The sequence below is a fragment of the Xiphophorus maculatus genome, chromosome 7 (genome assembly GCF_002775205.1).
Source record: "Xiphophorus maculatus strain JP 163 A chromosome 7, X_maculatus-5.0-male, whole genome shotgun sequence".
NCBI classification, from domain to species: Eukaryota; Metazoa; Chordata; class Actinopteri; order Cyprinodontiformes; family Poeciliidae; genus Xiphophorus; species Xiphophorus maculatus.
In genome coordinates, this window is record NC_036449.1 from 15738984 (window position 1) to 15752070 (window position 13087).

General features: G+C 40.1%; 1 protein-coding gene across 1 annotated transcript in view; it reads left to right on the forward strand.

Annotated features, from left to right (window-relative positions):
- myo3b (myosin IIIB) overlaps positions 1–13087 on the forward strand; it is an 80192-nt gene that overhangs the window by 31425 nt on the left and 35680 nt on the right. Inside the window, exons 21-25 of the mRNA XM_023336987.1 lie at positions 1207–1360; positions 1654–1742; positions 3032–3161; positions 10836–10915; positions 12168–12188. Of these exons, the coding sequence (XP_023192755.1) occupies positions 1207–1360; positions 1654–1742; positions 3032–3161; positions 10836–10915; positions 12168–12188 (474 nt within the window). The remainder of the gene's footprint in view (positions 1–1206; positions 1361–1653; positions 1743–3031; positions 3162–10835; positions 10916–12167; positions 12189–13087) is intronic.

Here is a 13087-nt window from a genome sequence, read left to right on the forward strand (position 1 = left end):
TACTGCGAGGATCAATTTTAAAGTCCTGCCACGTGTCTCTCAACCATTATATTGTATCTTTATCGGGATGTTTAAGGTTTGTTGCCCTGGAAGATGAACGTCCTCTTACAGGTTTTCTTCCAGGACTTCCCATCGACTCTGGCCAACTTCTCTGTTTCATCTGACAAAAGAAATCTGCACAGCATGATGCTGCTGCCACAATTTTTCATGTTTTGGAGATGCTGTGGTCACTTGTTCAATTTTTTTCACTATAGGCTAGATTAGTGGAATGCATTACTTATTCTGTTGACAGAACAACTAGTAGTCTGCCTGAACCGTGGATCTCTGCAGCTCCTCTACACCTGCAGTTTGGCCTCTTTGCTGCTTCTCAGATTAATTCTCTCTTTGCTCAGCTTATAATTTTAGGTAGACAGACATATCTTGGTAGGTTTTGCAGTTGTACTGTACTCTTCCTTTAAATGTCTTTACAACTTCATCTCAGACCTGTCTGCTGGGTTACTTGGTTTTCATGATGCTGTTATTTTGTTCCATTTCACAATTTTGCACAGCTGGGGGTGTGTCTGCCTCATACAAATCCCACAAAATTGCACTGAAGTTTGTGGTTTTGACATTAGAAAATATGAAAAAGTGGATAGGGTGTGAATACCTTTACATCAAAAGCTGCATATTCTGCTTTAAATGATGCTGTGATCATTGAAAATTAGGTCTTAAGCTTGTGAAAAAGTTTCTGCTGAGTTGTGGGGCTAATGTTCTGTACAAGAGGGATCTTTATTTGGTGTGCATGTCTTCAGTGCTGCTGTGCTCAAACTGATTATTCCAAGATGATGACTTAAACATGAGGAGGGTTTAGATCCATTGGTTCTTCTTTATTAGTAAAATATATATTTAAAGGAACTTTTTGATCTGAAGCTAAATAGATGCCATAATAAGATATCACTGCGGGTTATTTGCACATTGAAATAAATTATGAATAAGTAAGTGGCTCTATTTGTTAGTTTGGAGCACTTCTGTATTATGCATTCATTCTATTATGCTGTAAACTTCATCACACAGCCAGCTGCAGCTCTTTGGTTTAGTTGATTATGAGCTCTTTTCTGCCTCCCGCACATACACACATCCACAAATCATATTTACCCCAGATTGTCTAATTGGGTCATTTAGAAAAACCATTAACTGGTTTATTCTATATTTTCTGATCCTAATTAGATGGAATACCAGAGCGAGGGAGTGGATGCCAGCCTGGTGGAGTATGAGGACAACAGGCCCATTCTGGACATGTTCCTGCAGAAGCCAATGGGGCTTTTATCCTTACTGGATGAGGAGAGTCGCTTCCCCCAGGCCACCGATCAGACCCTTGTGGGTAAGACAGTAAATGACCTGTGCCCCATTAACAGAGGCTTTAGTTTTTCACACAGGGTCAGGTTAGTTTGGATAGCTGTTAGTTCGTTATAAAAGCTTTTTGAATTTATTTGGGTTATCTTCGTCTGATAATAAAATTTGTTTGATGATCTGAAACACAAGTGTGACAAAAAAGCAGGCAGATTAAACCTGTAGGGAGGAAAATACTTTTTCACAGCTCTGTAGCTGCAGCTCATTATGCATGTAAAGCCTTTTAACACCCTGTTTTATTCTCTTTTCATGTCTTGCTCACAGATAAATTTGAAGACAATCTGCGTTGCAAATATTTTTGGATTCCTAAATGCATGGACCTTTGCTTCGGAATACAACATTATGCTGGAAAGGTATTGCATGTTTGTTTGCATTTAATGCCTGACAATCTTGTTTGCTAGATTTTGGAACATAAATTTCATAATGCATACACAGACTCTCACTTAGTTTCAATTGGATACCTGCATTTTTTACAGCAAAGATTTGAAATGATACACTCAGATCATACTGGGCTCATGAGAATGAGATGAGGTGTTGGTATGTTTTTAATGTACAGCACTTTGGCTATCCTAGTGGTTTTTGAAATGTGCTATAGAAATAAAGTTGATTGATTGATTGCAATGTGGATTTAAGCAAATTTGTAGTTATTGTGTAAACAAGCAAACACTCCATGGTGTGAGGGCCTGAGCTTTATACTTGCAGGCCTTGAGCAGCTGTAACCAAGATCTGTCAGCCAGCCTGACGAGAGGTTTTATTGTCTGATTACATCACAGACCTTACATAAATGCTTTCTATTTCACTTCAAAATAAGAGTCATGAACATAGATGCATAGTGTTAAGCTTAAAGCTCTCATCTTCATATGTTTAGCTTGGACAAAACCAGCCTGTAGATTGTACAAACACGGATCTCACTTTGATGAGAAATATGGTCTTATTGTTTTTAGCACTTGACTGCATCTTCTTGATTGCTTGTTCATACAGTACATACTGCTGCGACGTTGGCCAAACAGCTGACCTAAAAGTGACTCTAGCTGCAGTAATAGTTGACAAAATGCATTTTTATCTTCAAAAAAATAAAACCCCTTCTGTAACATCAAAAGTACATAAAACACAAAGTTTAAGAGTAAATCATATATGTATGATTTTTGAGTAGTACCATGTAATACAGCCATTAGTTTCCTGGAATTGTTAGGTTAACTACAAGGAACTTATTGGATGCTTTCCTGGAACTTTCATAGTTATGGACTAAATCACACATCAAGTTCTGTAAAACACTCGTTAAGTTCAGGAAAGTAATCGGCAACATGTAAGTTCCAGGAAAGTACCCGGTATGTTCTGGGAAGGTTTTGGGAAATATACCCATTAAGTTTCTTAAAGAGTTCTTGAAAGCACCCAGTAACTTTCAGGAAAGTAAACCATTAGTATATGATTTTGCTGTACCTTTATATGAACATTCCCTACTTTTGTTTAAGAAATGTTACATGCTTATGCTATCAAACTATAGTAGTATTTCGTATATATTGGTAGTGATAACTTCTTTTTGTTCACTTTGACACAGAATATAGTGCATTGCTATAAGAAAATTGCTTGGTTCCCTAATATTTAAGGTTTTTGTTTGCATTTCTTGCGTTCTGCTCGACAGGTGATGTACAACGTAAATGGATTTCTGGAAAAGAACCGGGACACTCTTCCTGCAGATATTGTTTTGGTGTTGAGAACATCGGAGAGCAAACTCCTTCAGCAGCTGTTTTCCAGCCCTCTGACTAAAACAGGTACAACAAAGGAAAATTATGCCAATTGAACAAATTTCAGGTAAAATTGTTCTCATCATCACAATAGAAACGGAAACTTTTGAGACAGGCAGTTTGTGTGATCGTGATACTGTATAAGTGCTGCTTCTATAAACGTTCAGGTAAGTGGGTTTCTTAAAGACGCGGCTTCCAGCCATCCACTGGTCCTCCTCCACTTCAAGCCTCTGCGCGCCGTTCTTGGATAAATCTGCTCTCTCCATTATCTCTTGAGAGGCTCAGCTCTCTGCGCGGCGCTCTGTTTTTATTTTCACTAAGCTTTCCCTCTTGGTTTCCCACTGCTGAATGCTATCTGCAAATTGTGGGTGCGGAGGGATATTTTATGATAAGGTTTCTAAATACCCGGGGGATGAGGAAACAGTATTTAGGGAACACAAAAGCAACTCGTCCCACCTCTTTTCTGTTTTTTAAATGAAGGTAGAGTAACGTGCTCGTCATTAGCTGGCGCCGAGGCCTCCTGGTCACTTGACTTAGCTGAAATGCTAATAGATGTCTTAAATTATCAGATTCCCTCTCCTTTATTTCAGCTAAGCCACATTATGTGATCCACATCCTATTTTCGGGAGGGGGGCTGTAAAGGCCTGCTTTCACTCCCAGCTGCATTAAGAGGAAGCTTCGATTCACAAAAGGCTCCCAAGCTGAGGAAATTTGTGACGTCCGTAAACTTCTATTGCAGCTTGTGCACAAGGGAGCCTTCAGCTATTTCCTCCTGCAGTTAACAGCTTCAGAGAAGTGCACACCATAAAAACAAATGCATTGGACACATCTTTTCAGTAAACAGCAGCACTGAATAGAAGCTAAGATGTGCTGTAATGTTTACTGTAGGAGTCTCTTACATCTAAAAGCTTCTTTATTCTCGTATTGCTCTATGGTTTTGTCTGCTCTGCCATTCAGAGGAAAGAATCACGTTAATGTGCGGATTTATCGGAGAAATAAATTGTTTATGTGCGATTTTAACTTGCTAAAAGGCTTAAACAAAGCTCAATGTGAGCAGTTAGTCTGTTTGTTAAAAGCTGGAGGTCTGGTCGCCTTACTGCAGTTTTTGAAAGTACAGATCATCTCTGAAGATAAAAGCTGGTCTGTCTTATCAGTCTGGAAAAGATGGAGCTCTGTTCAAAGTGAGATACAGCACAGCATATGAAAATTAGAAATCTAGTCTTCAGGGTAGAATTTTAGGAGGGCTTTAATTTGCATCTCCCCTCCATGTTATAGATTCACTGTTATCTGTGAAATTACCATTATCTGAGAGGATCTGATGGAAATCAGTTTTTACACCAGGGTGGTTTGAGTCTCTGGGGCTCCTCACAGTATCACCACTAGGGGACACCCTCGTAGATCTGCAGCCTCTCCAACTGAGGTTGAAATATCTGTCCAAGGAAGTTCAAGAGCACAAGTATGTACCTGAAGGACGAATTCATCCCAGCTCATATTCCCTTACTTTGTATTTTCTCAATCCTAATACATGCATGTTTTTCTCGGTCTCTTTTACATGCCCACTTTGAAAATTTGATAGTCCTCATGTAATGTTTGCACTCGGTGAGCAGCAGGGAGGCAGGAAAGCCCCAGAAAGTAAAACTCTCCCCGGCTGTGAATAGCGAGGCCACTTGAGCCCCCGGAGAAAGCGAGTCCTTGAGGCCTGGACATGTGGTGGTGTTTTGTCAGAGGAAATGGGATGTATTTGCATGGACAAATTCCTGAGAGCCAGGGTCTTTCCCAGACTGAGGGAGGGGGATCAGAGTGTTTGAATTGGCGCAGCTAAGTCAGGCCTACCAGGGCCTGGGCCGCCTTCAGTGGTTCAGTGTGTGTGTGTGTCAGAGAGTGTGTGTGTTGCCTCAGGGCTGCCTGGGCCTGCTGATTGTCCACACTGCACCTCAACACTGCCAATCCTTTGTTCCAGCACAAAAAGTGTTGTGATGTAAAGTGACTGCATTTATTATTACTATTGATGTGCTCTTTTTGTCCTCGTAAGGTAGGAATGACTGCACCCACTCCACAATTTATGAATGGTGAATATTTTGAAGAGTAGTGCAGGTGGAGACTTTACAGAAATTACAGCACATTTGTAATCCTAAACTACAGTTTTCCCTGTGTTTACTTCAGATAATGTAGAAGTTGGTGCAGTTCGGTACAACATTTTTCTCTGTTTCCGCTGTAAAAGTGGCCCATACAGCTGACCTGTAATACACACTTCCTGGGCATCCTACAGTGATAGGTTCATAGGATAATGGCATGGTATGGTTAGGGTGATGCACCGCATCAACAAACATAGTCCATTGATTGGGGGACAGAAAAATGTCACTGCTTGCAACAAACAGGAGACATACTAGTAGTGCACCACTACTATGACGCCCATTTAGGCGTTTGGGTTTAACCCCATTGGAAACACTCTTCTGTATACTGCAGACGATGAAATAGTGAACCTAATAGCTAGCTCAGTGTACGTACGGCTTTGTTGCTTGTGATTTTGAAAAGTGACACTAAGCAATCCAACAAAGCAAAACAGAAGGTTATCTGTGAAGCAAAGTCATGTACGTACATAGGTGACTTTAAATGATTGCGACACAAGTTTGGAACAACTATTGTAAGAAATTAGCACCGCTAGCACAGTTAGCATACCTAAATGTAACAACAGTGTCTGGCTACTTTTCTACATTTTTTATATTCCTACCTTATGTTAGAAATTTCCAACATTTTTAAATCAAGTATATTGTCCAGCAGGTAGCTTTTGAAATCCCAGAAGGATAAAATTTGAGCAACTTCTTGTTATCTAGTTATCTAGTTAGCCGTGCTGTTATTCTCAAAGTGGTTATTAGTGAAACAAACCAATATAACTTTCACTGCTCAGATATGTCTTGTATTTTTTCCATCTTAAGAGAAGACAGAGTTGGCCAACAGTCTGTTTACTGACAGAGGACTTGTTTAAATAATCTGGCAAATATGTCTGGTATGTGAAGCATCTGTTTGAACAGTTTAACATTTTACAGCCCAATAACTGATTAGATGTGTCTCTGAAATTAACTCTATGTGTTGCCTTTCTGAGTCATTATTTAGGAAACCTTCATTTGTGTGATTAAACTCCTTAAACTGAAGTGAAATTTACGTGCATAACCAGATGTAACTTCTCCTTTTGCCTGTCGAGGGAAGAAATTTGCATCTGAGAGATGCAATGTGTCTTACATCCAGGCTCCACCTTTAGAAAAATCTTTGGAGGCTCCATCTGAGAGAGTGTGTGTGTGTTATGTATTTTTTGCCAGCATTTACAAAAATCTACTAAAGTCTTAAACTCAGACAACCACAACTTTTAAGTGCATTTTTTAATAAATGTAAGTTTCATGTGACTTACATCATGGTTTAGATTTTAATACTTAACTAAATACATTTTACTGAGCTTTCCCATGTTTTTTTTAAAAGATTGGGATTCAAAGAAATGTTGCTTTTAGGATGTGACACTTGATAATCACATAATTTTAATTTCTTGGATAATTTCTCACACTTGGATGCTTTTTCTTAACAACAATGCTCTCGTGTAACTTTTCAAGGTTTAAAGTTTAAGGCTCGCATCTGTGTCAAACATTTAAACTTAGTTTTTTTTCACATCTTCCTGTCAGGCCTTCGCTCTTCCATCCTCTGTGTGCCTTCATGTAAAAGGAGATCGTCCTGACAGGCTTCTCCCGGCTCCATATGTGACACGTTTGGCTCTTTGTTCTCTCCCCAGCAGAGGCCTGTTTTCATCCCAACAGACAGATCTTCCTCCAGACTTCTACCAAGAAAGACACTCCCGGAGTAATACTTTTATTATTCCTCTTTCCAAATAGTGGTATTTGGAAAATGTTTTGAGTCAGCAGTGGGATTTATGGCGACCCTGCACATCAGTAGCAAGGAGCCTACTCTCTGAAGTCACATGGCGCAACATGCTTTGATAAACGCAACACTGTGTTGTGTCACTAAAAGCCAATTACACCATGCTTTTTTGTGATTGATCTGCTTTGACAGTACTGGATGGCATTTAAATCAGCAGCCCCCTGAAGCCATCCCCAGGCATGAACGGTGGCGGTTATGGAGGGGTGGGAAGGGTTCTGGGTCTTTTAATCTAATTTGCTTGGTTGCTGAGTTGAGTTTTGAGATCATCTGTTTTGAAAACGGGAGCGGGAAAAGCGCTGGAGATATCCAGCAAGCCTCTGCTCACTCAGCTCGGTAAGGCTGCTCGCTCTTACAACTTTGATTGTCCCCCGTGTCGACAGCCCGATCCACAGCTTCAGAAGTACAAGGCGCTCACTGACACTCATAAAAGCATGTAGGGAGGTGTCATATTGAACGCAGGATTGCTTTTTAATCCCAGGCACATTGACTATTCTTGTCAATAGAGCCCCAATACAACTGCCAGCTTGAGCTTTTTTTTCTCCAACAGGATTCTTGCTGGGCTTAATTTTCAAAGTGAATGCACAGATGCCAGGCAAGGGTTTTCTTTTTTCTCTCTTTTTGCCCCCTCCCCGTACGCCCCTCTGCCACTCTCTTCATTTGTCCTGGAAGTCAGCGCCAAGAGCAACATGCGTGAAGCCGAAACGAACAGCGGGGATGCTTGTCCACCTGTTTCTCGCCACTAAGCGACCTGATGGAGAGTATTCCCCTCACCTGCTCTCCTTTTTTAATTTTTAATCCCTCATATCAAAACTTCTTTTCGCTTTCATTTATTTTCATCATTTGAGAGAACGGATAAAAGTGAGAACTGTCTCTGGCAGAAACTTAAAAACACATGAAGCTGATCTTTTTTTTTTTCCTCAATGTCAAAGAACAAATCTTCCCTTTCTTGTCCGTCTCTGTTTGAATAATTATGACCCACATCATTAGACAAGTTCCCTCACTGTATCTAAATGAGAATGTCTCCTTTCAGGGCTGGACATCACAGGTGTTCCCATGGTTTCATGTCTCAAGAGACGTAAATCTTTGAGGATACTGACTATTAACCCATGCTCTAATCATGTACTCTGAAGGGGGGATACAAAATCCTCCAGAAGAATGAATTAACGCGACCCGCCGAGGAATAAGTGAAGAAGGCGGCGAGTGTCCGTTTGCGAGGCTTAGGTACAACTGTCACAGTTTCTCTCTTCGCGGCGCAGCCCCCTTCATCTCCTCTTGATGGTGTCATGGAAGTGAGAGGCGTGAAAGCGCAGTGACACTCCACGAGCCCGTTCCACTCGCTGCCGCTAATTCATCATGACAAATGTGCTCAGATGATCTGGCCCAGCAGCACTAATGGGGAGAGGAGAGAGCGCACTTCATTTGCACAAGACCCACTCCAATTAATCCATCCAGCTTTACTCTGGGCTAATTGGAGCGGGGCCCTCCCTGCCTGTGTGTTGGTAATGTACCCGACACAGCTTTAACAACCCCTGTTCTTAAAGATCGTACTTTTTTCTTCTTCTCTTTTTTTATTTTTATTTTTTGGGTGATTGTGTCGAAGGGCTGCTTGAGGTTGTAGAAACCTGATGTCCTTAAAGACAAGTCCCTCTCACAAACATTTGTTCATAATGAGCAACAAGCAGCTCAAATTTCCATCCTGTCACATATTTTTAGTCTCTGTTTATAATCCTGTAGTTACTTTTCAGAACAAATATCCTACAAATTTTAAATGGCATATTTAAACGTGTCGGAATCCTTGCCAAATGCAGCAAAAAAAACCATTAGTAGGAAAATAAATGTGCAGAAAAATACATAGAAATCATCCGACGACTGTCAGAAGCTAAAAGCAGCATCACTACCGGCTTAAAAGGCTCTTTTGAAGTGTTCTCTCATCATGTTTTGGGTTGCTTTGACTACAGCAGTGTATGCACTACTATTTCTGTGTGTATTTTTACCCCGTGAGGCACTACGTTGCTTTGGCTCACAGAGGAACCTTTACTGCCAATAGGGCGTCCTTTATCTAAAGTTAGAAAAGGGACGACTGTTAATTAAGCCATCAGAAATTGATTTTGATCTCTTGCAGCATTTGAAACTCCTAATACTCATCTGATCGGCCTCTGAGGAAAGCCAGCCGCTGATCCAGTCTTTAGTTTTTTTTCTGCCTGGCTGTCAGACGACGTCCTCAGCGCTTGACATGAGACTTCATATTGGAGGAGCCGGCTGCATATTTTGCATTTTGAAAAGTTGGTCTGCGTATGGTAGAAAATCTAGAACAATTGTTGGCCTGTCAGTTCGGCTTTATCTTAGAAAACTTACAAAGGTTTACCTCCTTGCCATACCCGGCTGCCTGGGTAATGCTGCCTCCTGTGTCTGCAGACATATTTTTCTAAAGGTGTGTGTGGCACATCTGTGCAGCTATTGTTTATTCATGGAGTAAACCCTTTGAAATGTGTTAAGATACTTCCCACTCATTATAAAAATCCTGCCACCCATGGATTAGGACTTTGATGTCACCAATCCTGCTTCAAAGGCTTCTTTCACTGCTATTAATCACAGTTTAGCCTCTGAAGATATAGCCAGAGAAAACATTTGGACATCTTGTGCAGAAACTTTGAAATGTTCAGACTGTCTTGCATATGCTATGTTCATATCCTTTCTACTGCATGTGTGTGTGTGTGTGTGTGTGTGTGTGTGTGTGTGTGGGTGTGTGTGTGTGTGTGTGTGTGTGTGTGTGTGTGTGTGTGTGTGTGTGTGTGTGTGTGCGTGTGGGTGTGTGTGTGTGTGTGTGTGTGTGTGTAGGGATGTTTGACTGCTGTGCATGCAGCTGCACTCCTGAGTCCATGGGATTCACAGAGATTTAGGCTCCTTCTGAACAGTCTTTTATGAGCCGGCTGCTGTATGAACACAAACACTGTGGTGTAGTTTCCTCAGTTTGATGTTGTCAGTATTTCTCAATAAGCATTTCCATCATTCTAAGACTATCAGAATTGTTCAAACTTTTACCCGTTTTTCATAACCATAATGAGTTGCCAGCTTTTTTCCTTTCTGTCAGCATTTTGGGGAATTCACTTGTTGTTGGATCTTATTTGTAACTCTAGTCTAAAGCACTTTAGTGAATAAACTGCCCAATATGGAGGCCATTTATATCCAGTGATCAAGTCTAGACTGCCAGTTACAACACTTGCTGAAAAACTCATGAATGTCCTGTTTTTTTTTTTTCCCATCTGATCACTTTTGGGGACATAAGCTTCACATGTGACTTCCCATGGTCATCACATGTAGTTTGATTTTCACATGGGCATTATATGTAATTTGTGGGTTTCACATCAGCTTCACGTGTTTGTTGTTCACATGGATATCACATGTTGTTTAAGAGTTTCACATGGATATCAAATTTTGTCTAAAAAAGTTTCGCATGTGCATTAAATGTAATTTATGGGATGGCCGTCACATGTTTATGTTTTTGTCATGGGCATCATATGTAATTTGTGTGTTTCAGATGGTCATCGCATGTCGTTTATGGGTTTTGCATCAGCTTCACATGGCATCATATGTTTGTTTTTCACATGTGCGTAACGTTTATAAGTTTTATATGGGCATTGTATCTTATTTTAAACAGATAACGAGCTTGTGAAACCCATACCCTATTTTAATGTGAAGCACTTTGTGGGTTTTATCTGTCAGCGGCGCCATGTTAATAAAACTGGCTTACTATTGTAATGATTTTATTTTCAACAGGAAATCTGGCGACGTCCAGGGCTCGGGTCACCGCTGCCTCCAGATCTCTCCCCCCTCAGCTCACCTCGGGACGCAGGAAGGTGCGATTCCACTGGCGTGAATCAACACATGATGCTTTTTATTTGTTGCTCACAGGCATCGCTCCATAAGAATCACAGTAAAAGGCTGCGCCACGAAGCATAGCCACGTTAATTGACTACCCTGTTGGCTGTCTCGCTTGCGGAGAGGCAGCATCGCCATCTGTTATTTGGTTTCTGCAGCTTGAAAGTCATATATTAGATTTACAGACTTTTCTTAGCAGACAGTGAGGTGTTTGGCAAATTGGTGAAATGCATTAACCAACTTCGATAGATTATTGCATCAGTTCATATTCAAATATTTTGTCTCTTTTACTTGCTAATAAATCATGCTTTAATAATGTTTTTGTAACTGTCAGATGCTAAAATTGTTCCTGTAAAGCAGCAGATTGTACGTTTTCCCCACATAGCATTCACTTTTGTAGTGTAATTTCTCTCTTTTTGTTTTCATAGCACATAATTTAGACAATTGATGCTATATTAGCATCTCATTTCTTATGGAATTTCAATTAAAATTTTTAAAATTATTTTTCCTTTACATATAAATACTCAACTTATCACCATCCCAGGCATGAAAAGGTATATTTTATTGCAGTAGCAATACTTAATCTTTCACTTCAAATCTACGAACTTTCACAAAGGAAAAGCAGACAGAAACATGTTTCTTTTTTTTATCGTTTCTATTTTGTACAATGGTGACAGTCCTGGGTCCTGTCTTATGTCCATCTTTTTATTTTTTTAGCTCAACCTACTGATTTTCTGTAGGATTAAAGTGTTTAGGACTGAGATGACCATGTAAGATAGTTGATTTTCTACTGGGGACACATTTCTGTACACATTATTTAAATCTTTGGCTCGTTGTCCTGTATAATTTAAAATTTCAACAAAAATTGCAACTTAACAATAATTCTTAACACTATGCATGAAATGTTTTTTTTTTTTTTTAAATACGTTAGTTGTCAAACAGCTCATATTTATTCTCATCTGACCAAATGACATGGTTCCAAACAATTGCGCATTTGCAATTTTATCAAATCTAAATAAACGAATACATATTTATGGAGACAGACTTATGAACACCAGTGAGTCACGTTCCTAGCAAGAAAATGCTGTGACTGCTTCCCAGCCTACATTTAGAGACATGAAGTCACCTGATGGTTAGAGTGAAACCCTCCTTCATCTTGAGTGTCTTTACTTTCTATTTCTCTTTTCCCTCTATTTCTATGTGATTTGCCAACATGTGTTGCACTCCAAGTCTCCAAAATACCTAATGAAGGTAAGACTTTAGTTGCAAAAGTATAACCTTCTAAACCTACATGTACTTCCCCAAAACTGCAGAGCAGAGCCAAATTGCGAGCAGCTTTTGGACAAACATATTTCTGCAAAATCAACTGAACGTTCCTGTCAACTTTGAATTGTGTGAAGCTTCGCTTTTCAAACTTCAATCACAAACTGGCAGAGAAAAATGTAAATCATCTCTTTTGAACTATTTTCCCCGCACAGCCACAATTCTGTGTTATCAATGTAAACAAATACTCTGTGATGTCTCTCTTAGATTATAAAAAAGAACCCTCTTAAAATTAGACACAAACACACCACATTTTCGGTAAAATAACCATGGAAAATCAGTTCCTCTTTGATGAACTTCCACCAACTTCCACCTACTCACTTATTCTTGAAGGGGAAACAGACTTAACTATTAACAGCTCAGTGGGAGTGATGCAATATGCATGCTGCCTTGTTCTCAATGGGAGCTGGAGAAAAGTTGACAGAAACGGACACTTATAAAAAAGTTGCCAGATTAAAGTGATGGGCTGCTTGTTGGAATAGTGGAAATGGGTCCCAGATAATCATTTCCTCCTCTGAAAGCAGATCATACTCGAGTACAAAGTGTGAGAAGATCTCATTCTGTTCCTGCACACGGGGAGCATACCTTTCTTCCTTTGAGCAAGAATAAAAGAAAGTTTTCAGATATGCACGCTGCTACATTGACTTGCCATAAAATATCTATTGCATCATTAATTTTGATGAAGCTATGAAATGCAAGGGCTGTTGGAAAGCTTAAACTGTGTCCTCGTTAATCCGTCGTCATTTGGATGACTGTCTGCTTGGTGATGGTAACTCTTATTACCCGGAATGCTCTGCAATTTTCCCATGCCCCTCAGCAGTGCCGAA